The sequence below is a fragment of the Phodopus roborovskii genome, unplaced genomic scaffold (assembly GCF_943737965.1).
Source record: "Phodopus roborovskii unplaced genomic scaffold, PHOROB, whole genome shotgun sequence".
NCBI lineage: Eukaryota > Metazoa > Chordata > Mammalia > Rodentia > Cricetidae > Phodopus > Phodopus roborovskii.
The window spans coordinates 2,498,153-2,523,147 of NW_026125264.1; the positions used below are offsets into that span (position 1 = coordinate 2,498,153).

At 46.1% G+C, this 24,995-nt stretch overlaps 1 protein-coding gene across 2 annotated transcripts in view; it reads right to left on the bottom strand.

Moving 5' to 3' along the window:
• The window catches only part of Tm9sf4 (transmembrane 9 superfamily member 4), a 43,821-nt gene that overhangs the window by 2,003 nt on the left and 16,823 nt on the right, over window positions 1-24,995 (bottom strand). For both annotated transcript variants that reach the window (XM_051193162.1, XM_051193152.1), the window contains exons 3-17: window positions 21,712-21,811; window positions 16,884-17,052; window positions 16,653-16,785; window positions 15,364-15,487; window positions 13,982-14,100; window positions 13,772-13,883; window positions 12,858-12,928; window positions 10,354-10,486; window positions 9,448-9,529; window positions 9,274-9,349; window positions 7,442-7,525; window positions 4,967-5,142; window positions 4,303-4,366; window positions 2,259-2,378; window positions 1,811-1,900 (exon numbers count right to left, since the gene is read on the bottom strand). In XM_051193162.1, coding sequence (XP_051049119.1) covers window positions 1,811-1,900; window positions 2,259-2,378; window positions 4,303-4,366; window positions 4,967-5,142; window positions 7,442-7,525; window positions 9,274-9,349; window positions 9,448-9,529; window positions 10,354-10,486; window positions 12,858-12,928; window positions 13,772-13,883; window positions 13,982-14,100; window positions 15,364-15,487; window positions 16,653-16,785; window positions 16,884-17,052; window positions 21,712-21,811 — 1,653 coding nt within the window. The remainder of the gene's footprint in view (window positions 1-1,810; window positions 1,901-2,258; window positions 2,379-4,302; window positions 4,367-4,966; window positions 5,143-7,441; window positions 7,526-9,273; window positions 9,350-9,447; window positions 9,530-10,353; window positions 10,487-12,857; window positions 12,929-13,771; window positions 13,884-13,981; window positions 14,101-15,363; window positions 15,488-16,652; window positions 16,786-16,883; window positions 17,053-21,711; window positions 21,812-24,995) is intronic.

Sequence of the window (24,995 nt, forward strand, 5' to 3'; positions counted from 1 at the left end):
GAGAAAATGCCTCTGCATCAGCTCCTGCCTCCAGGTTCCTGCCCTGTTTGAGTTCCTATCCTGACTTCCTTCAGTGATGGGACTAAAACTCTTTGCTCCCCAAGTTGCTTTTGGTCATGGTGTTTAATCACAGCGGTAGATAAGACGTGTGAATGAATGCGCATGGCTGTATTCCAATAAATGTCCTTTCACGAGCTGGCCACTGGCCTGGGAACCAGTCTGCTGACCTCTGAAGCAGATGTGACCATCTGCTGGGAAGTCCTCTCCACAACCTGGTATTTTGGGGAAACTTGGGCATTCCGAGTTTACCCACCGGCCCTGCAGCTCTTACTGTGCAAATATAACTTGGTTTCCAGCAGAGGACTGCTTGCCCTTGGGCTTTAGAGACCCTAAGTAAAGCATACAAAGTCAAACCTTTTGTGCTGGAGGTGAGCTACCCACCAAAACCTCCTGAGCTCCTCTAACTGGCCCGTCTGGTTCGCCCTACCTGCTAAGCCAGACTCCTGTTGATTACTAGCCCACACTTAACCTGTGTGATCACGTTCATGCAGCAAGCAGGCCTCCAAGACACGAGCCTGGTTCATTCTCCCTTTGCTAGGCAGATGCAAGGAGTACTTGAGTGAAGAGAAGGGGACCCCAGAGCCATAATGGCTGAGGTCCTAGATGTGGTTTCCAATGGTAAACAGTCTGCTTTGGTCTTTCTGTGAATACACTTGTGTGTACTCACATGGGTATGAGGCCAGAGGTCAACACTGGGTGTGTTCCTCAGTCACTTTCCACTTTATTTCTGAGCTAGATAGGGCCTCTCAAAACCTGGAACTCACCAGACTAGACTGGCTGCCCACAAGCTCCAGGGAACCTGTCTTCGCCTCCTGAGCACTGTGTCTAAGTGTGCATGGTGCCGGTCTCAGCTTCTATGTGGTCTGGGGCATTGGTCCTCATGCTTACACAGAAACACCGTATAGACCAAGCCATTTCCCCAGACTGAGTCTATCTCTGTTCATTTCTTTCAGCTGCTTTTACTCTCATGTTATTGTCCTTTCCCCCTATGTCTTGAGGTAAATGTTGTTACCAGCCTTACTTCGGAGCAGAAGTACAACAATGTAGCTCACTGCCTTTGAGATGAACAGGGAGTGGAGGAAGCCCTGAGTGAGTGTACACTTTGACATTTTGATGCTGGGCTCAAGAGGAATGGCAAAGCTTTCCTCAGGAGTCTGAGTATTTATGAATGATTAATCAGTATGTGCAAAGACTGGCAACTGCAACTTCCTCCAACCTTAGACGGCTTGCCTACACAGACCTCCTACAAAGGTTACCCTTCCACTGCATATTATATATAGACACAACAAATGCACAGAGATCCCAGGCTGACAGTGATAGTAGACCCCACCTGCTCCCAGCGTCTTGTACTTGTGTCTGCCTTCTCTTCATTCCCTCACCTTCCCTCGCCAGGGTTCCAGGACTTAAAGCCACATGTGTCACAGCAGAAATGGTCTTGATACATACATTCCTCAGGCCGGCACATATGAACTTCAACCCCTTCAGTCTCAGCCTTTCCAGCACTGAGATTACACGCTGTATGGCTTTTAGTGCCAAGTATTTCACAGGTTTCTGCACGCAGAACTCTCACTGTTATTCAGACTTAAGGCTTGTTTCCCAAACATTCTATACAGTTCTAAATAACTGTGGTCATTTCCACTTTGAGTATGAAAGCACAATCTAGACACTTGGATTATTTCAACAGCCTCCTCCCCACCCCCAACCATCCTGCCCCAGAGAGAGTTTTGGGGGAGCTCAAGGAGGGTGGTACCTTGTTAACAAAATAAAAGATGGCATAGACCAGGACATAGAATGCAGACCCCCCTGAGACAAGGAAATTCCTCCACCACCAGCGGTAATCCTACGAAGAAAACAGAGGAGGGGTCAGCATAGGCTCCAGGTCATTTTCCCACAGATCTCTTGGTCAACAGAGTTCAAGACTCTAGGTAAGGAGAGTCACATTTGGTCAGGCAGTGGTGGTTCACACCTTTAATCCAACTGCCAACTGCAGTTACCCCTGGAGTGGATGTGGTGCCGACAAATCACAGTCGTGTGGGGCATCATGGATTCCAGTGGAGAGGAAAATGGCTTGAGCAGGGGAGCAAGGCAGCTTGAGGAGATACCCACTTGGGATATCCACTCTCTGCAGTCCCATAAAGATGGTCAGTGTTGGATCTGTCCCCTCCTCCCTCCTCCACCTACTGCTCTACTCCCCTCACCTCTGCACACAGCTGGAAGTACACCATGACGATGCTGATTTGTGAACAGGACACCACCAGGATGATGAAAACAAGGAACAGGAACCCGAAGAGGTAATAGAACTGGTTCTCCCAGATTGCCTGTGGGCACCAGAGATGGCCTCAGCAACTTGCAGCTCAGCAGCCACTCCCCCCCAGAACACCTCCACCAGGGCTCCTCTTAAGCAGGGCTTGTGGCACAGGAGAATAATGTTTGGGTGGACTCCAGCATGTAAGGTGATTCCTACCCCAATCAAAATCATACAGCAGCTGTGACCACTAAGGCACAGTTCACCCCATGACAGGTGAATGCTGTATCCATTGGCTTTATCGATACACACAGACCTGTGCAACCTTGGCCTTAAACAAAACAAAAAAAACCCCACAACTTTTTATTGAAAAAAATTTTTATATAATATATTTTGATGTTTTCCTTCTCTCCCAACTTCTCTTGGATGTCCCCACTTAATTTTATGTTCCTTTTGTCTTTCAAAATAAGACAAAACAGCTGGGTGGTGGTGGTGCACGCCTTTATTCCCAGCACTTGGGAGGCAAAGGCAGGTGGATCTCTATGAGTTTGAGGCCAGCCTGGTCTACAGAGTGAGTTCAGGACAGCCAGAGCTATACAGAGAAATCACTTCTTGAAAAACCAAACCAAATCAAACCAAATAAACAAAAATAAATTAGCAACAAAAAACACCCAAGGGGCTGGAGAGATTGCTCAGTGATTAAGAGTACTGACTGCTTTTCCAGAGGACCCAGGTTCAATTTCCAAAACCTACATGACAGCTCACAGCAGTCTGTAACCCCTGTGCTAGAGGATCTGATTCCTGCATACAGATATACTTGCAAAACACTAATGTACATAAAAACCAAAATAAAAATAAATATATACCCACCCAAAACAACAAGACAAAACAAAAACATCAACAATAACTAAAAACAAAAAACTCCCACCACCAACCCCTGAACAAAAATCAAAATAAACCAATTAAGAGGGGAAAAAAAAAAAATCAAACAAAGCAAAATGAGACAAAGAATCTATTAAAATAGCACTGAGATTGTTTTGTGTTGGCCAACTACTCCTAACCTTGGCTTTTCTTCTTTTTTCAAAACAGGGTTTCTCTGTGAGACCAGGTTGACTACACATCTGCTTGCCTCTGCCTTCCAAATTCTGGGATTAAAGGCATGCACAACCACACCTGGTCCTTGCCTTTCTTTTAAAAAGTTTAAAAATTATGTTGTCTGTATGAATGTTCTCCTTGTATGTATGTCTGTATATATGTGTATGCCTGGTGCCCAGGGGCCAGAAGAGTGTGTTGTACCTCCTGACACTGGAATTATAGATGATTGTGTACCACTATGTGGATGCTGGAAATCAGGCTCTCTGGAAGAGGGGCCAGTGAGGAACTTAAGTGCTGAGCATTCTCTGCAGCCCCAGCGAGGCCTTTTACATCTGAGAAAGTCAAAGTGATTGGTTCAGAGCCTCAACACAACAGGAGAGCCCATGGGATTATTCTGGGGATAGAGCAGCAAACTCATCCTCTGTGGCTATCCTAGGCAGGCAAGGCTCTTAGCAGGGAAGGGAAGGACTATTCTGGAATAGCAGAGACCTGTATAGCACTGACATGGCACGACTGGGCTGGGCAGCTAAGTCAGCGGCTTCCTGTTTCACACGTTCTCACAATGACCCCGAAAGCTGGGGGTCCTACTCTCTATTTGCCTGAAGTTCTGGGTGACACTGGCAGGTGAAGAGGGTGAGGGACCCAGGAATGGAAGCAGGTGCAAACGTGTTATCAATCACTGTTGCAAATGATGGCATCACTTGAAGCAGCTTCCACGTGCTGAGCCCTTTGCATGCACCAGCCCCTCGTCCTCATGTACAGCATGTCTCCATTACCTCTCGTAAGTGTCCTGACAGTCAGGACACATTATCAAATTCAAGGGTGAAGAAGGGGGATCCTGCAATTTCACAGAGAGCAAGAGCCCAGGCTGCATATAGAGGTGGCAAGTCAGCAGTACTCACACTGAAGATGAAGAACAGCTCGATGAACATGGCACCGAAGGGCAGGATCCCAGCCATGAGGATGCTGCAAAAGAGAAGGGATGTCAATAGTGCCGAGGCCCCTGCCATCGGGAAGCCCCTGTCCCGCCTGACATCAGTACAGAGAACGCCTACGTGGTGGCAGTTCTAAGGCTTTGCCATGTTGTGACACCATTATTTCTTCTTAAGAGCAGGGTGGGCAAAAGTCTCTTCAGTCCATAGATGGGAGCTCATATAGAATGGTGGGTGATCTGCCCAAGGTTCAGGTGGTCATCTTTTTTATTTTTTCTAAGTACAATTCGTCCATGTGGCCTTTTGGTTTTGGGATATTGGGGATTGAACCTAGGGTAGTATGCAACGTAGGTAAGTAAGTGTTGTGCCACTGAGCTATATCCCCAGCTTTCCTACCTGGGCTTCTCTGATCTAGTTTCTAGGCAGACACTAAGTCTGTAGCACCTTGCCTTCATTGTGGCACAAAGCTGAGCTTGCAGGCCATCTATCCACTAGTGCTCTTGCTGCTGGTGCACGGTGATCTCAGCACCCTTTAGGGAAGGCAGCCCCTTTGTGTTCTCCTAAGGAGATGCCTTAGGAGAGCACTGGGCCTTGCCCATCCCAAAGTCCCCTGTTCACCTCTGCCAAGACTCACCCCACAAATCGATTCATGTACCACCGTTGTTCGGGGATCTGCCTGGGAATCTGGTTTGTGCGCACAGGGTTGTCATATGGCTGCTTGCGGAAGCCGAAGTAGTATCCCAAGTAGACAAGGGGCAAGGAGATCCCGAACCACATACACAGCAAAGCCACCATGGTGGGGAACGGAACCTGTGGACACAGTGCTGTGAGGCCCCCAGAGGCAGTGAGACCTACAATAGAAGCCATGCAAGTGGTGGTGGTGGTGGTGGGAAAGGGCAGCTCTGGGCTCCAGGGAAGGAGAAGCCACATGCGCAGTAGGGCTACTGTGGTGGGGAAGGTCCAGCAGACTGTTCCACCCCAGGGCTCTTGGCCTGAATCTCTTGAGACCAAGAATTTCCTGTGGGGAAAGCAGAGTGTAGATGAGGGCCATTGAGCTTCCAGTAAAGATGGAACCTCAGCATCCCAGGAGCTCATTATCCAGGGAGGAAGTAGAACTGAGAACCCCAAGGAGCCGTGAAGGGGACCAGAGGAATGGACAGTGTGAGGTCTGCTGAGTAAAGAGGAGGGGAAGAGCAAAACTGCTCCAGTTTGGTTAAAATGACACACCATAATATTCTTCCAGGTGGGGAAAAGCAGGGCATAGGCCTGGATTATAAAAGGACTCCATTTTAATAAATTCTTTTTTTTTTTTTTTAAAGACAGGGCCTCCCTCAAGTATCCTAGATTGGCCTAGAACCCACTATGTAGCCACGGATGACCTTGAACTTCTGACCCTCCTGTCTCCACCTCCTGGGTGCTGGGATTACAAGGCATGCACTACACAGTGAGTTCATGAAGTACTAGGGATGGGACTCATGATTTCAAGCATGCTAGGCAAGCACTCTACTAACTGAACTACATCCCAAGTCCCCAAATTCAATGTTTGCATGTATCTGAAAGGCCTACAATGAAAGTTAACAGTACTTCTTGGATGGGGCACAGGGATTGAACTGAGTTTTTTCATCTCCTCGTCATCTTCTGTATAGTCATTTTCTTTAAGACTTGTACAAAAAGTGTTTACATTCTTAATTTGGGAATGCAAACCTGTGCAGCTACTCTAGAATTCAGTTTAAAGTAAAACTAGAACTACAATGTGGTCCACCTATACCACTTGGGTATACACACAAAGGATCTAAGTCAGCACACCACAGAGATACTTGCATGTCCACATTCACTGCTGCACTAGTCACAACAGTCAGGAAATGGAACTGCACAGAAGATAAAGAAAATGAAATAATGACAAATTGCAGGAAATGGACAGAACTAGAAACCACTATGTTAAAATATGCCAGACTCCGAAAGACAAGTACTGTATGTTTTCTCTATTATATGTGTGTGTGTGTGTGTGTGTGTGTGTGTGTATGTGTGTGTATATATTTGTATTTATATATGTGTATGTGTAACTTGTGAAACTAGAAAGGGGATCATCAGAAGGAAGGAAGAGATCTTTAAGGAGGGGGAAATAGGGTAATGGAATACATGTGATAAGAAAGCAGAAGTTGGGAGTTAGTGGGGGAAGGAAGGGGACCAGCCAGAGGGGGGAAGGGGACAAGGAGAAGGGCAGTGGGTGAGGGGAATGAATGAGAACAAGGTATAGTGATACACGTGTAAAATGCCATAACGGAATATATTACTTTGTATGCCAACCTAAAAATCGACAAAAAAAGAGAGCACATTAAATGTTTAGAACAGTGTTTATTACAACAAGCATAATTTGTTATAATTCTTAAATCATATAATCTCATTTTAAACATCTCTGTTGAAGAAAAACGCCTGAAAGAAGACCTATCAAATATGTCTGAAGTGTTTACCTCGGAGTGGCTCCACTGGGGGTCATGTTTCATTTCCTACTATGTGCTCTAGAAAGTCTACATGGATACTCATGGTTTCCTATGTTGCTGGGAAGGGGAAGAAGCAGTCTACACTCAAACCCCATGCAGAGCTCTTAGCGGACACTGACAGGCAGGGCGCAGGCGGCTCAGCACAGTAAGGCTGCAGTCCTGAGTCCTGCAGTCCTGAGAGTCATCAGCCAGAGCCTGAAATTTCATTGAGAGAAGCTGCTGGCAACAGCACAGCCTGGGGCTAGTGTGAACTCCACGCTGGAGTGGTGCTGAAGGGGAGCAGAGGTAAGCACTTTGACCGTATCCACTCACACCAAGTAGCTCTCACTTGGTTAAGACGTGGGGAATTCCCCAACTGGCCCCTGGAATGTGGAAACCTCCCTTTAGAGAAGTGAGCTACGGACAGCTGTTTCTAAGCCTGCAGAAAGGCCAGGACCAGGGCACTGGCAGATGATAGATGGGCAATGCTGGGGAAACCCCAGCCAACCCTCCACCCCTACAGCTGGGAACAGAACTCTGGGGACTCAGAAAAGGGAAGGGAAGAAGGGAACAACAGGAAGTGCTCTCCTTACTGGAGAGGGGCAGGATAGTGGGGGGAAGGCACTTACTGCTCCTGACGAATGCTTTCCCCAGATGAAGCAATTCAACACAAAGCAAATGCCAAACACCACACCAGGATAGAGCGTCGCAGTCTGTGAGCAAAAAGGACAGGTTGGCAAGGTGCATCTAGGGCTCCTACTTGGTCCTTGGGAGTTGTCACAGACCTCTGGTCTTTTGGGTTTCTGCTCAAACAGGCCTCCTGCTCTATGAGACACTTTGTAGAGCCCTGAAACTGCTTTTTCTCCTTGCCCTTATTCCACTTTGTAATTACAGATGGTACCCAGCTCAGAAAGGTTCTACCTAGGATTCTTTGCATTGGTGATGGACTGGACAGTTAAAGGCACTCAGTAGCAACCACACTACATTTGGTGTGTTAGATGCACATCCATCACAGGACACTATCAACTGAGATGTAGCCTCTCTGAGACAAAGAGCACCTGCATGCAGCTTTGCTGCCTGATCAATGTCGGTCTTCCCAACACACTCCAAATCTTGTCCTCTACCATATTCTCATCACACAACACAGTAGCTACTCAATTAAGTATTTGTATCATAACTAAATGAATCAAACTATTAGAAAATAAGTATGCCTAAGTCCCCCAGTTCCAAACCACCTAAAATAATGGTTCAGTGTTAACTGCATCTTAAGGAAGATAATCGTGGCCTCCATTCGTATCATCTCACCTGATCCTCACTACAGGTGTAGAAGAGACCCTGTTAAAAGATGAGGGTATCCTTCCACTCTACAGCGGGAATCTAGACAGCCTGCCTCCAAAACCCACTCTTAATCTCCTGCAATGTAACCTAGTCAGTTTCTTGGGCTAGACAACGGCACAGAGAACCAAAGCCACAGGCTTACCCTTGAGTCTCATTCTTCCACACTGGGATCTAGGCATCCAGGTGGGTCAATAAGCACAATGACCAAGGAAGGCCCTTGGATATCTCGAGCAACCTAGCACTCCAACTACCCTAATTTCCTCTTTGGCTCACTAGTTCTTATCTCTGGGTCTTCATGTAGTCATCAACATCTGTGTTATGAATGTACCAGGGGCTTCCTGATGCAAAGTAGATGCAACCTCTCCAAGGGAGAGAACCTCTCCAAGGGAGAGAGGGGAAGCAGAGGCTCAGTGGGCTGTTCATGACTATCCATCAAGTAAAGTCAAGTCAAAACTAGGATCTTGGCAATTCAAGAATTTTGGGTGGTACCTAAAATCTTCAAGGCACAGTTTAAATGTCAAGATGTCTTTTCCTTTTTGTTCTTTTTCATTCTAAGTAGCAGAGAATTCCTCATTTTCCTTTCTGGCTGAAACTTACAGTCTGAACACCAAGTCTGCTATTAGGCACAGAAAGAAGAAAGTTCCTGGGAGAACATCAGCTCTGCACCACCCCATGTTTATGGACTTTTCTGCCTCCAAGATGTCTCCTCACTCCAGTGGTTGGCATGTTGGCTAGCTGTTACACAAGCCTGGCCTCTTCCTCTGGCACACAATTCTTTCTAGTCTGTTGGGCACGGTGTCCTCCTGCGATGTTGCTGATCACTCTGAATCTGCTATTCTCTTGCTGGAGCCACTGGACAATGCAAGTTAAGAGTCACACAAGTTCAATCCTCTTATCACTTTATGGATGAAGCATCTGCAGCTCTGAGAGATCCGTCTGTAGGCTTAAGAGAGCCTTCTAGAACTGATGACAGTGGGCCCTAGAGTTTCCTGCTCCATTATTATGCTGTTTAGCCTCTAGCCTAAAAATATCCCCACTGGGGCCTACGTATGCCCCTGAGCAGTGTAGGAAGAGTATCTTAGGCCCTACTGAGTTCTGGGGGGGGCAGGAGGAGGACACTTACACAGAAGGCTCCTTTCTTCCACCGGTGACCTTTGAGAGTTCGGTATAGACGGCCAGCAGAAAATCCACCAAATACCCTGTTGTAGAAAAAAGCAGAATCCACAAAAAAGAGATCCTGTAAATGGCATGAAGCAGGCTTGTGCCAGCCCCTGGGAACATTCTCACATATACCTACCCCATGAACATGAAGAGGAAGCAGGCAGTGGTCATGAGAGCTCCCCGGCTGGAAGGCGACAGCATCCCAAGCATGGCCACAACTACAGAGGGAAGCAGAGGGCAAGGTCAGGATCAGGGTGTCTATCTGGTCTGGCTTCCTGGCGGGCAGACTCACAGGACACTAGACAAATGCGGCTAGAAGAGATTCCCTTCTTCCTTGGCCTTTGTAAAAGCAGTTCTTTACAAAAAAGACTGGGTTGTAGCTGGGGCCTGGGGGTGGAGCAGTTGCTAGGCCTTGGCTGTCTGAATTTACCCATAGCTTCTGGTCCCCAGAGTCCTTGGAATGAACCACATAACGGGCCAAGAGCATTCTGAATGCCTACAAGCTGGATGTAACTTGAATATGAAAGATGGTAGTTAGACTCTCCATTTTTTTGAACAAGGAAACTGAAGCCTAACAGGACTAAGTGGCTATCTAGTCATAAAGCTTAAAGGCATGAAGGTGAGAAACAAATTTAGGCAGACTGACTCCAGACTATGTATTAGTGAGGGTTTTTCTATATTAATAAAAAAAAAAAAAAGTCCTGCTGTACCATGGCACAGGCAGAAAAAGTGAGAGTTCATCTTAGCCCGGGTCACATGTAAGACCCAACCTTGAAGGAAAAAGAGAGGGAGAGGGGAAGAGACCTGAGTCTGGCTAGCTGCTTACTCTGGCAGAAGTTAGCTTCATAGTGCTGACGGGGTTTCCTTGACCAAGTACTCACAGTGACTGTGAACAGAGTGAGGAGCCATCACTACGGCCAGGGCCTAGAACTGCTGCCCAGAATGCTTGGCCTGCTCCTGGGAGATAAGCCTACCATTTTGCTTAAGTCACAGAAGGTGGCCATGCCTCAACCCCCACACCCAGCCTACATGGTCCACTCACAGATGACGATGAGGATCATGCAGAAGAGCTGAATGCCTGAGCCCAGCAGAGAGCTGAGGATCATGGGGTACTGGGGTGGCCTGAAGACATCACCGTGCACAAGCTTCCACCCAGACTCCTCCATAGTGTCTTCCTGCAGCAAAGGGCAGAGAGCGAGGTAGGTTTGTGTGGACAGGGAGGTCCCTGCAGGGAACACCCCCAGGGACCCAGGCTGCTCCATCAGACCAGAACCATTCTGCCACAGGCTTCTCAGAGGAATGCTACATGGGGAAAGGAGGCCAAGAACAGGATGCTTGAAGCTTCAGGAAAAAAATCTCCCTAAATCCACAAAATAAGAGAACGGGAAACAATGCAAACATCAGCACACTAAAATGTTAATAGTCTTGGGTGGTAAGAGTCTGAAGCAATTTATTTTTTTCTGATTATAAATAAAATATGTATTTACTTGTATAAAAATGGTGTATGTCATGAAATACAAATACATTTAAGAAACAGAAAGTTTAGTATATCCAAACACCAAAAACAAAACAAACAAACAAACAAACAAAAACAACAACAACAAAAAAAAAAACACCAAAAAACAAAACTAAAAACACAGAAGGCCAAGTGTGGTGGTCTATGCTTGTCGTCTTAGCACTTGGAAGGGCAAGGCAGAAGGGTTGAGAGTTCAGGGTCAGCCTGGGCACCGTGAAAAGAGACTTTTTCAACACATGTGTTTACTCAGACACATACTTTTCTATATGGTAGAAAGATCTAAAATTAAAATGAACTATATATATTAACATAAAAGGATACCATTGTTTTCTTTTATCTGGTTATTCATGTACACACATGAATAATATTTTTAAATGATAGAGGGCCATTCCGTGTATCTGTTATTTTCAAGTGATACATGATTTTGAACATTTCTCCATGTTAATCTATTTGTTTGTTTGTTTGAAACAGGGTATCGCTTTATATGGACCTCACTCTTGTAGACCAGGCTGGCCTAGAACTCAGAGATCTGTCTGCCTCTGCCTCCTGAGGGTTGGGATTAAAGGTGTGTGCCACCAACAGAGGCTTTCATGTCAATCCTGCTAACAATTTTGTGTATGTACATGTGAGGTCAGAGGTCAATCTCTGGCATCTTCCTCAATTGCTCTCCACCTTATTTTTTGAGACAGGGTCTCTCTCTGGACTTCAGGTCCAATCCATCTCTCCCTTCAGCAAGGTTATATAAGCTTTACGTGGGTACCGGGGTTCACTCTCAGGTCCTCATGCTTGTGTGGCAAAGCAAAGACTTTTACCCACAATTTACCCACTCCCAGCCCCACAATTAGTACTACAAAAAAGAAAAAGAAAAAAAAAAAAAAAGAAAGAAAGAAAAAGAAGTCTTGTGTGGTGCTGTATACCTGTGGTCCAGCATTCAGAGGCTGAGGCAGAAGGATCTCCAGTTTGAAAGAGCCTAGGTAACATAGTGAGACCCTGTCTCAAAAAAAGAAAAAAAAAAAAATCTCTGCTATTTATCTGCCTCAAGACCACTCTTATGACAGTCTGAATCTGAATTTTGGGTGGTGTGTGTGTGTGTGTGTGTGTGTGTGTGTGTGTGTGTGTGAGAGAGAGAGAGAGAGAGAGAGAGAGAGAGAGAGAGAGAGAGAGAGAGAGAGGGCGGTGAGCACATGTCTGTAATAATAATAACAACACCAATACTAATCCTAACAACAACTACTGAAGTGTCATGTGATTATTGGCTATGTGTAGTTTCTTGTCTGTAAATACATAAGAAATGTTAGTACATAAGAAATTTAGAATTTTCTAGTTTTTTTTTTTTTTTTTTTTTTTTTTTTGTTGTTGTTGTTGTTGTTGGTGCTGATGGCGATTTTTTGTTTGTCCTTTCTTTTTTTTGGATCCTTGTTGATCTAGAATTCACTATATAGATCAGGCTGACCTTGAACTCATAGAGCTCCACCTGCCTCTGCCTCTCAAGAAATAGGCCTTGCTGTTTTTGATACAAGGTCTTGCTATGGAGTCAACTCAAATTAGATTCTCCTACGTCGGCCTACTGAGTGCTAGGATCACAGGCACGTAATATTATGCCTGGCTCTAGTTTTAAATTGAAAAATATACTTATGTGTGTGTGAAGGGGACATGTAGGCATAATAATGTGTCAGAGAACAATTTGTGGGAGTCAGTTCTCTCCTTCCACCATGTGGGTCTCAGGGATCAAACTCAGGTTTCAGGCTTGGTGGCAAGCACCCTTACCACAATGTGCCATCTCAAAAACTCTACTTAAAATGACAAATTAACCAAGTTTTCTTTCTGTGACTTCTTCCAAATCTATCACTTTGGGTGACTAAGAAATGTTTTTGTTTTTTCTTTTCGGTGCCTTTGAGGTTTATTCTATGAGCTCTCTTACACACATGTGTGCATGCACATGCAAGCAGGCAAGCCTGGCCAGGGGAGAGCTCTACTGTTAGCTCCTCCCCCCTCTTCCAGTCTGTCCCACCCCAGCCAAGACCTCGTACAATGTCATCCTCCTTGTTGTAGTTGGCGATGTCCTTCCGCAGGGTCCGAATAATTATCATGCTGAGGATGCCTGCAAATGACAGGGTTGGAAGGGGTGAGCACTGCTAATTAACAGAGTGCTCTAGCTCCATGACCTTTTCCAACAGGGCCTGGTCACAAGACTACACAAACCCCTCCCACACAAGCAGAGCTGCACTCCAACTGAGAAGGGATGTGAAGAGAAACAAACTGTTGGGATGGGAGAGATGGCTACAGGATTCTGCTCTGTGTGTCAGGGAGGAGAATTTACGGGAAATGTCTCTTCACTGGAAAAGTCCCAAATAACTGACTCACCTGGGGTGCCTTCACCTCTTTGTGTCCCTCAACAGTTCAGGGAACAGCACTGTCACTCTGCCTCTTTTGTCCTGTCTCTCTCCCTAGGTAGCGGCAAGATGGATAGGATATGGACTTCAAGACCCTGATCTTACTTTATGCTTTCAGGCTTAGCTCCTGAGCTGGGAACTGAGGTTTGCAAAGCCAGGGCAGCAGCCAGTGCCTGGGTAGGCAATAGATAAGCAGGAGCTACTGCTACCTTTGCCTCTCACAAGATGGATGCACTTGTCCTCATTCTACTTCTGCCCAACATTTTCTCCACCCATCTTCCTGACAAGCTTCTTTCACGGTAGGAACCATGCTCCTGGGAGTTGTTGAATGAATCAATGACTGTGCACAGACAAACGTATCTGCTTTTCTCTAGCAAGCTCACCAGAGCAGAGACTAATTCCTGTTCATTTCCACCCACGAGGCCTAGCACAGGGACACGGTGACTGACTGCTTCTAACCACTCCTGGCCCTGACAACACCCTAGAAATTCCCCTCATGTAATGTGACACCTCAGACCCTCAACGCCACCTTCAACACTCAGAGCTCTCACCTGACAAGAAGAAGACCACCACGACAGAGTTAATGATAGAAAACCAGTGGATCTGCACATCGCTCATGGTTAGGTAAGTGTCCCATCGAGAGGCCCATTTGATGTCACTTTCCTGGCAGGCAGGAGGAAGCAGAGTTAGGCCCATTGGACAGCGAATCCCAGCCCAGAGCAAGCCCTCCTCCCCTGGCCAGAGCAGGCATTCTGTCTCACCTCCCAGTGCACCGAGTAGGTGAAGTACAGCTGATTCTCCTTAGTGGGGTCAATTTCTTGGGGCGAGGAGTTGGTACCCTCTGGTAGGATGCATGAACTCTTCTCATCTGTTTTGAGGTCTGTGAGAGACAGAGACCCAGTCTGCTCTCACAGTGGCCAGTGCTACTGCCCCAGGTAGGACTGCTCTGCAGGGATCTCAAAGTTGCCCTGACATCAGGATTTAGTGGAAGTTGGGAGCATAAGAGGTAACTGACTTTTATAGCTACACTCCCTGGAGCCCTGGCTTTCTTAAGGGCCTTCAGGAAGGAGTAAAAAGGTTATGTACATGGGGGAAGGAGAGAAGGATCTGAGTCTAACTCCCTCCATCCAAAAAGCAGGTGGCTTTCTATATTCAACCCAAACATCCAGTGACTCATTCACCATTCAATCAGGCCCACTCAACATGCACCACAGTGGCTCCTCCTGTTTGCTCACTCACTCATGCTTATTACTTTAGTAATCCAACCATTCCTATGCTTTCCCCTTTCATTCATCTGTTTGCTGGCATTACCACCTCATCTAGCCAACCAACATATAAACACCAGATATGGATCAGCACCTTGCTGTTGAGAAAAAGACGGAGTGTAATCTTGAAGAGCCACTGAGGATGTAAGAGGCCTCTAAAAAAAATCATCTGTAAGTGCTGAACTGTGTTTGTGACATTCACAGGAGAGGCAAGACGTCCTTACAGCTCCGGCTTTATGCTTTATGACTGCTTCATATGGAAAGTCATGTCCCACACTTTTTCAAAAAGCCAGAAAATCACGACTGTGGTCAAAAGGCTTGGAGTAGTGATCCATGCCTGTGATCCCAGAAGCAGGAGGAGGAAGAAGCAAAGTTCCATCAAATCCTGTGTGGCCCATCAGGATGGGCTAAGCTCTTAAACTGCTGGTCTACTGTTGGCCCTGGGCAATTTTAGTCTTGCCATCACCCACATAAAGGGAGACAAAGTAACCTGCAACTTGCTTCCCAATACTTTCATCTCTTGTTTTTCAAATAGGTGAAATAGTTCTTGGGAATAGGCTCAACAAAGCCTTAATCTGCTATTTGGTCTTGGCCAAGTCACTAACCTCATGAGCTTCTGGCTCTTCATCTATAATCACCTCCAATCTCCTGAAATTGCAGGGAGGTGGTAGGCTCACAGGGTACCCAGCCCACCAGACAGTAGGTACAGCTCCCCCTCATTCCTACCCTGCTCTCCTGGGGTACAGTGGCCTTAGGATGAACCTATGTGCCATACCTGGGCCTGTCAGCCAGTACAGTGGTGAGAATGTGAGAAGACCCTGTGTATGGAAGCCCAGGCCCATCCAGCCCTGCCCCTCTGGTGGTACCTCCCCACTCACCCTCCAGCCTGATGCTCTGGGGAATCACCTCGAAGCGGACGACACGGTACGTGTGCTCCTGGTCCTCTTCCATGTCCTCCCGGTGGTAATAAAGGATGAAGGACAGGTGATTGTGCAGGTAGATCTAAAGCAGAGCAACAGAGGGTAAGAAGAGCCAGCAGCTCTAGACCAGCAGGCTACTCAGGGAGCCCACCCCAAGCACTAGAGCCTTCCTCTGTCCAGCCCACATGGTTGATCAGCCTTCTCAAAACACTGCTCTGGTCACTTTCATTCTGATACCCACTATGGCTTCCTGGGGCTCATTAGATAAAAACCCAAGTTGTCACTGTCCTTGTTTTTATTTTTTATTTTTTTTATTTTCCTAAGTCAGCATACAAAATACTCTGTTCTTGCCTTACTCATCCACTGCCCTACCAATTGTCACATTAGCTTACCTGGGCTTGTCAGCCTGTCCCTGCCTCATAAGCAGTCCCTACCCTGCACCTCTGCCTACAGCCATTACAGCAACTGGGATGCTGTCCTCCTTCTCTTCTACTCAGCCCAACTCTTCCACCCCTCACTCCTCCATGACATCAAGAATGCACAACAGCTCCCTGGCTAGTGGAAAGCAACAGGGAGTCAAGACTCAGGGCTTCACGCCACCAGTTCTCTCCAAAGTAGAACAAGGCTTCGATGCTACAAAGGAATGTCAGCCTTAGTCTGATAAAGAAGACACAATTATAGTCTATGTCATTACTAGTTTATTCCCAGGAGTTGTGTTATGAAGTGTACACACAGACTGATTTTCGAAACCACTCAGGTGAGCATCACTGTTTAGAGACACTGAAACATTGGACCAAAGACACTCAGATCACTAGCAAATGGTGGATGCTGGATTCATTCAGCCCAGGAAGCCTTCAGTGTGTTCTCGATCATCACATGGTCTTCTCTCCTACACACTTTACAATTCCAGGTTCCTTTTCTAGTTTTAATCTTACAGAAACAGAATCTAATATTCTAGTGACTATCCCTTTATCTCTTTATAGTGTGTACTAGAGCCCGTCCAAAGCCACAGAAGTCTCACAGGCTATCTACCACAAGGCACTGGCAGAAACATGTTCTGGCTGACCCCATTTATAAAAACACACACACACATCTCAGCACATGTGATGGTCAAAGGACAGCTTGTGGGAGCAAATTCTCTCCTAGGGACTGAACCCAAGTCATCAGACTTGGGACCAAGCACCTTTACTTGCTGTGCCATCTAGCAGCCTGTTGACCCAGCCCTCTGAGCATGCCAGATACACTACCTTATTGACATCTGTGAAGCCAAGTCGGTAACCATGTTCAAACTGCACATCCTTTTCTTTCTTCTTGTCATCACTGTCACGGTTGTTGGAGTAGAGCTCCAGCCGGGTGGCCACGGGCAGGTTGTCAGCAATGCTGGAAACCAAGACCTCACTCAGTGTCTCAGGACCACACTCCCACCAACCTCTCCCCAGCCTGTGTTCAAGGCCAGCAGGGAGCAGCGGGTAACTTACAGGTGAACATAGTAGTCTTCTGTAATACGCTCGGCCACTAGTCGGCTCTGCTCCACTGTCAGGGTCACTGGTTTGCTGGACTGGCTGCAGAGAACTTCACACTTCTTCTCACTGTTCATGAGAACCTGGAAAGGGGTGTTGACAATCCGGTCCCCTCTCAGCACCTCTCCTGCCATAAGAGAGACAGATGGAGCTCAGAGCTTCAGCCCTGTGATGTCTGAGGTCAGTAGTTACAAGGCTGGAGCTCCAAGGATGTCAGCAGTGTCACAAGTTAGCCGGCAGGCTCCACCCCACCTGTTTCAACTGTCCCACCACCCTCTCTACTCTATGTTCCATTGCTGGTACATGCTCCACATCTTCCTGTACCTCTAGAGCCCTGGGTGGCTTCCTATGCCTGGCATGTAACCAGACCCATGAACCCCTTTCTTTAGATAACCATTTCTGACCCTGTAACAGCAAGCAGATGATGTCTTCTCCATCCCTGATGGAGCCCCTCATGAACTTCTTTGCTTTCTGGACAAACAGCATATTGTGTGTGGTCCACCCTAAGGCCAGCCCCCAACCTATCTCTTACCCATTTCTTCAACTCTTCCAGGTCACTCCGAGACACTCTGCTTTGCCACCACCCAGGTAATCTCAGTCACCACCCCCAAGCAGCCTTTGCTGATCCTGTCACTCTCTTCTGTCCCCGCTCTGCACAGAGATCACACTGTATTGTCTACACTGACTCTAGGCTACCTGCTAATGCACCCTGCCTGACATTTACCAACTTAGTCAGCGCATCACTTCACTGAGCTCCAATTTCCTCCTCCAGAAAATGAGACAGCAGTTGTATTTTCCTTACAGATATACCGAGAACTGAGGGGTTAATCTACTCCCAGGCAGAGCAGGCAGGCGACAAAGAACAGGGGTTTGCGTCATTGGCATCACCTAAGCAGCCAGCTGGCCTCCTACCTAAAAACTTCCTAACTCTGTGCAGCTCCTCTACATCAGTGGCATTACTTTGCAGTGTGTTAATATGTGTAGGCCTGACTCCCCTACTATCAGAGAGCTCTCTGTGCCAAAACTTACTACTTAATGTACTGGCACCTCATGCCTGTTTCCCCTGAGGAACCTGACGCCAAATGTTACACTCACAGGCAATAAACAGCTGGGAAGCATCAACTAAACCCAACTGTGTTTTCATGCTGAGCTGCTCATTAGTTCAACAGTAATGATATGAAACTGGGGCAGGTTGAAGGAGACACCATGACAACAGCAGGGCTACCACCTCCACAACTGCTCAGTCCAACATATGCCAGTGGATCTACTTGATAGACTCACTCTGCCTTATCTACTCACCTACTCATTCATTCACCAACATATACTGGAACTGGCTGTGTGCCAGGCCTGAAGATACAATGTTGAACAGACACATTTGCAGAACTTATGACCCTAAGTTCTGGTGTGAAACTGACTGATTAAATAATCAGCAAAGTGAAAATGTACTGTGTAAGTACTGTCATGGGGAGAAGATCTCGGCAAACAGCCATGCTAGCTTGCCTAGATCTGAGCTAGCAGTGCTTGAAGGAGGGGCAGTATTAACCAGGCAGAGAGATAGAGAACAATTCAGACAGAAGCAAAGCTGCTTGGGGGCGGTGACTTTGAGATTACCTGTGTGGTGGCAAAGCACTGCCTGAGAGTGACCTGGGAGAGTTGGAAAGATGGCTAAGAGATGGGTTGGGGCTGGCCTTAAGGTGGACCACACACAATATGATCTGTGTCCAGAATGCAAAGGAATTCATGAGGGGTTCCAACAGGGAGGGGGAAGACATTACCTGTCTGCTGTTACAGAAAGGTCACTCTGACTGCTTTGTGTAGAAAAGGGGATGTAAAAAGCTGGCTGGAGTGAGGCATCAGTCATGAAGTAAGTAAGGACAAACACAGAGAGAGACTGTGGGGAAGCCACCGTCACAGCACACAGAATAAAGAGCAGTGACGGTGCTAAAACTTTGGAAAGCTGGATACTAGGGACGAGGAAAGAGGTGCATGCTGGTCAGGTTTTCATGACCACTGTCGACAGGAAAGGTCAGGATGCTATGAGTTGTTGGTATGTAAGTGCAAGTGGCAGAGCCACAGACTACCATACTGGACACAGCACGCAGCCTTGAGAATGGCACAGGCTACTGAGGAGAGGAAAAGTATCAGATGCCTGACAGTGCACATGACCCTGCAAGCAAGCCTGGGGTCAGTGGCATACAGAGACTGAGCACATCAACAGGACATCTGCACAGCCAACTCATGGCTAAAATGGCATCTTATAGACCAGCAGAACTAGACAGGCAGATCCTCAGAGTGAGCGCTCTCCTTACACGTCCTACTGCTCATTTCTGTGCAGGTCAATAAGGAGCTGACCTGAAGACAGGAAAAGCTGCAGAGAGAAAGGGCCACAAACTAAGTAAGGCAGTCACTTCTTAAATCTGGAAATTAAATTGAATTAAAAAAAAAAAAAAAAAAGGTGCTGGGCAGTGGTAGCGCACACCTTTAATCCCAGTGCTCAGGAGGCAGAGGTAGGTGGATTTCTGTGAATCAAGGCTAGCCTGGTTGACAAAGCAAGTTCTCAGGATAGCCAAGGTTACATACACAGAGAAATCCTGTCTCGAAAAAATCAACACCACCACCACCAAAAGAGAGACAGAGAGAGAGAGAGATAGAGAGAGGGAGGGAGAGAGAGAGAGAGGGAGGGAGGGAGAGAAACAGAGAAGAAACATATATTACATCCTGGTCTAGAATGCCTCATTTCCAAAAAATATAGAACTATTCCTTTTTTTGTTTTTGAGACAGGGTTTCACTACGTTGCCTTGCTGATTTGGAACTGAGTATGTAGATTAAGCTGGTCTTGACTCCTAGAAATCTACCTGTCACCACCTCTGGAGTACTGTGACTAAAGGCATGGGCCATCATGTCTAGCTAAGTCTCTCCCCCCCCAACACATTTTTTTTTTTTTTTTTTTTTGAGGGTCTCACTATGTACCCAGGTTGTTTTCAAACTTCCAAGCTCAAGCTGTCCTCCTGATGAGCCTCTGAAGTAGCCAGGACAGCAGGGCCATGTCACCTCCTTCTAACAATGAATCAGAAACCATGATGTGACTAAATAATATATGCTAATAAAAAAGCTTTTAAAAGTACCAATTCTCAAAGGCTAGAGTGTAGCTCAGTGTAGAGCACTTGCCCAGCATACCTAAGTCCCAGGGTTTGATTCCCAGCACCTACCTGGTGGCATGACATATCTTAGCAGCTAACAACTGTTGCACAATCATGAGGATTGAAATTCGGATCCTACCACTCAGAAGGCTGAAGCAGGAGGATCACAATGGGCAGCATGCAGATTCCAGATCAGCTTTTGGAAGGTAGAGATCTTAGCTCAGAAAAATGGGGGGATCCCCCCGAAAAAAACAAACAAAAACAAAAAGAGGGATTGAAGAGATGGCTCTGCAGAAAACAGCACTTGCTGCACAATCCTGATGGCGGACTTCACATCTCAGCACCCACATAACAAGGCAGGTGTACCATCAAATGCCTATAACTCCTGAGGCAACTACTCTTCTGGCCTCCAAGTCTACTTATATACATATCACATATGCTCACAAAGAAGCACACAAATAGATAAAGCAGATCTTTAGATAATGACAAGAACAACAACAAAAACCCAGAGAGAACACATGTCTTCCAACTCCTTGCAAGACATAAGAGGAAAATTTGCTGAGGCCCTTGAGATCCAAGCAGTGCCTGCCTGCTTGCTTCTCTAGGACTTAATGCAGAGACAGGCAGAGAGGAAACACGTGCAACTGTCCTGAAGAGGTACTTCTAGTCCAAGAATATTCAACCTAGAATCATGGCTACTTTTTACCACTTGGCCAGAATCTGTGCAGGATGTTTCCCACACTTTATGAGTAAGTCTTGCTCAGCTTAGCAAGAATGTCAATGTCTTTGCTTGCTGCATGCTTTTCGTCCTTCCTTCCTTCCTTCCTTTCCTTTTCCTTTTTGTCTTTTTGAGGCATGGTTTCTCTACGTAGCCCTGGCTATCCTGAAACTCACTATGTAGACCAGGCTTGCCTCAAACTTAGAGATCTGCCTGCTTCTGCCTAAAGGCGTGTATCACTCCCACCCAGCCTTTTCTTTTTTGCATTTCCTTTATTTTCTGAGAATCTCATATACAAGTACTATATTTACATCAATCTTTTAATTAAAGATAGAGCAATGATCTGGGGAGATGGTTCAATGGGTAAAGTGCTTGAGTTCAGCTCCTCAGCACCCACATAAATACTGGGAGGATGTGGTGGCCTGCCTGTGATCCCAGCACTAGGGAAATAGAGACAAGGGATCTCCAGAGCAATGTGGAACGCTAGAGCAGCCAAATCAGTGAGGTTCAAGCAAAGGGACAGGTCCCAATATGTACTGTGGAGAGCAATCCAGGAAGATACTTAATGTCAACCTCTGGCCAACACACACCAAAACCAGGATGAAGACAGAGCAAGTAACAGAAGATAGCAAAAAAGGAATGGCTATCTAGAAACCAATGGAAAGCTGCTATGGTTAGAAGCTGAATGCTCTAATCCTGAAAACTGGTAAAGCCCAGCTTAGCTTTTACCTGACATAACCAAAGGCAAGCCAGTCTACAAAATATACATATACACAATCACTATCTCTGCAAGGCCATTATGATTCAATAAACCAACATACATATAAACTATCAACAACAGCGTCTAGCAAGCACTAGGTAAGGCAGCTGCTGCCACTATTATGAAAACCATGCCAGATTCCCCTGTGAGGCAGTACAAGAAGCTTACCCAGATTCTCTGCTTTGTAAGTTATTTTGCTGGGTTGGCAGAAAGGCAATGAGTAGTACTCGTAAGGAAGCTGGGTTCTAGAGCTGGTAAGCTTCACGGCCTGCAGGGAGGAGAGAAGCTGTTATTCCTTAAGTCACCAGAAACAGAAGGCTGTTCCAAGACATCTCCTTGACACTCATTCATCTTTAGCACACTTAGCACTGCAACCCAATAAGCAAGTTCACTGCAGGAGACAGGACCTACACTGCCCACAATTCTGGATTTTGCTATAGACAGCACCACAGATTTAGTTTGAAGCCATAGTGAGATTCAATATTCACTGAGTTGTAAATGTGGGGCTGACCTTGGACAAGATAGTATCACTTGAGTGCCCTTCCACAGGAGGCTTTAAGAACAAAGGGGTCTGTGCCTCCCTTGCAACCCATGTAACCTTCTCCTTTAGGTTCTTCGAGCCTATAGCTTTTTATCTCAGGCTTTCCCCCTGACATTCCTCTCTGCTCTCCTCTGTGCTCATCTGATGATTTCTCCTATCTAGGTCTCAGCTAAAATTCTCCTAACCCATGAGTCCTTCCCCACCCACTGTATCTAAATGAACTCATCATTCCATTTCAACTCTCTCAGCTTCCTTCAGAGCATGTCACATAAAATGCAATTACTATATGCTAACTTTCAACTTCTTCCTTTTTAAGACAGTGTCTTGCTCTGTAGCTCAGGCTGGACTCGAATTCACAATCCTCAGTGCCCTCACTACCAGTGTGAGCCACCACACCCAGGCCTTTCCTATGTGTTTAAAAATCAGTTTATTCCACTTAAGAGCACAGCACAGTAGATGTTCACATTTGGCTAAATGACCAAAGAGTTAAAACATAAAAACAATTAAAGCCCTCTACAATGGGAAACTGATCAACCATGATACACTCAAGACTGAGACGGGAGGATGGTAAACTCAAGTTACAGAGAAAAACCAAGAAAGAAAAGAGGAAAGAAAGGAAGGGGGAGGAAGGAGGAAAGAGGAAAGGAAAGGGAGGGAGGAGAGACAGGAACAGACAGAGACAGTCTAGGTGTATAGCCGAGTTAGCAGGGTGCCTGATGAGAATATGCAAGGCCACAGGTTCGATCCCCTAGCACCATAAAAAGCAGGCATGGTGGCACATGCTTCTAATGCTGGCACTCAGGAGGTAGAGGCAGGAGAATCAGAAGTTCAAGGTTATTCTTGGCTACCAGCCAGGCATGGTGGTACAGGGAATCAAACCCAGGGCTTGGTGGATAAAGGGGACAACCATTTGCACAAAACTTACTGTGACCTGCACATCCCTGATGTGGCCCAGCCCTACCCCCACATACATTATGTATGTAGTAAGCTTGAAGCCAGCCTGGACTACAGGAGAGCCTGTGTCTAATGAACAATAAAGAAAACTGCTAAATCATAGAAAAAACAGAACCAGCGAAAATACTGTAAAAAAAAAAAAAAAATTAAAACTTTAGGGCCACTGAGATGGCTGAGTAGATATAAAGGCACTTTTTACCAAGTCTGATGACCTGAGCTCCTATCCCACAGCCCCACATGGTGGAACAAGAGAAACAACTCCTCAAGTTGTTCTCTGACCTCCACAAGTGTGCTGTGGCATGAAACCACACCTACTTATACACACAGAGAAATAAATAAAATAATTTTAAAATCCTTTAAATATAACTGAAATTAATTTTTATCTTACTTTATTTTATTTTTTGAGACAGGGCTTTTTGTGTAGCTCTGGAGCCTGTCCTGGCACTCACTCTGTAGACCAGGCTGGCTGGCCTTGGAACTCACAGAGATCCACCTGCTTCTACCTCCCGAGTGCTGGGACTAAAGGTGTGTGCCGCCACTGCCCGGCTAACTAAAATTATTTTTAACTACTTGGGAACTACCTACTATTCCACATATACCATCTAAAAGTATAAATAATTTTAGAATAGTTCTTCAACCCTTACTTAAAACTCTTACTTAGGAATTAAGAAATCTGAGGGAATTTAAACATGCAGTGTGGTGGGTGTATATACACCCCCAGCTGTATCTGGAATAATAACTTATATCCCAAAACCATTTGCAAAGAAACATATTGACACTAAGTGAGATACATGCAGTGAGTAAATGGCATTGTGTCAGCTCTTGGCTCCAGGGTTCTTAGGAAACCTTGGGTTTTAGAGCTTTTGGGATGCAGGCCTGAAGACACTAAGGACCTGGGTTATGCATGTCATATAAACTGTGTAGTGGCACGATTGCAATTCTAGAACTTGGGAAGGAAGATCAGGAATTCAAAGCTATTTATTGTCAGCTACCCAGTGTTCAAGGCCACCCTAAGCTACATGAGACCCTGTCTTTAAACCAAATCAAGTCAATCAAAACGAACAAAAGCAAATTATGAATTACTTAAGGAAAAAATTACCCCTAAATCACTGTTATTAATTCTTGTTTCTTGTTCTCTGGACAATGGGAGTGGGGTGGAGATATAACTACGCTCCACAATCACAGAGAGGTAGGTTCCACCTTTCTGTTCTCCTTCCAGCCCAGGTGTCCTCTCTGACTGTAGTTTGTCGGGGCTAGAGGCCAGCCAGATACCACTGGACCTCTATACCAGGCTTTGTTCTGGGCCATGGACAAAGAAAGGCCAAAGTGAAAGAAAGAGCACTATAGTGAGCAAGCTGGCGTTCCAATAGCTCTCAAACCCAAGGGTTCCTAAGGGCCCTGGAATCAAGAGCTGACCTCAGACAGACATGATGCCATGTATTCACTTCATGTATGAAATGTCAATGATGTTCATGTTTGGATTTCTCTGCATGTGACCAGTTGGCTCACTTCTTTGTGCATTAGTTTCCATATCTGTGAAACATACAGGAAATCTGTAAAACATAAAATTTTCTTCAGAGGGTTCTTGGGGGCATCTTGACCTAAGCAGAGCCCAATGCATAGCATGTAAAAACCCTCAGTAAATGTTACTTTCATGGTTTTCCTGCAAGGTGTAAGGAAGAGAGCTTCTTACAACACAGACATTTGAACAGCTGCTGTGTGTTACTCAGAAAGCTGGTAATGAAAAGAGGATGGAACATGAGAAATGGAGGCAGGAAGCCATAGGAAGCAAGCAGAGTAACACACGGATGGGTGGGGAGGCATGTGACACATTTCATGGTAAAAGCGAGAGTGAGGAGACAAGGGAATTTGAAAAGTAGAACTGTAGGCAGTTCTACTTCTGTCCCATGGGAGCTGGTCCTCATCTGTGTTCTCTGTAACTCCAGGGTGGACACTA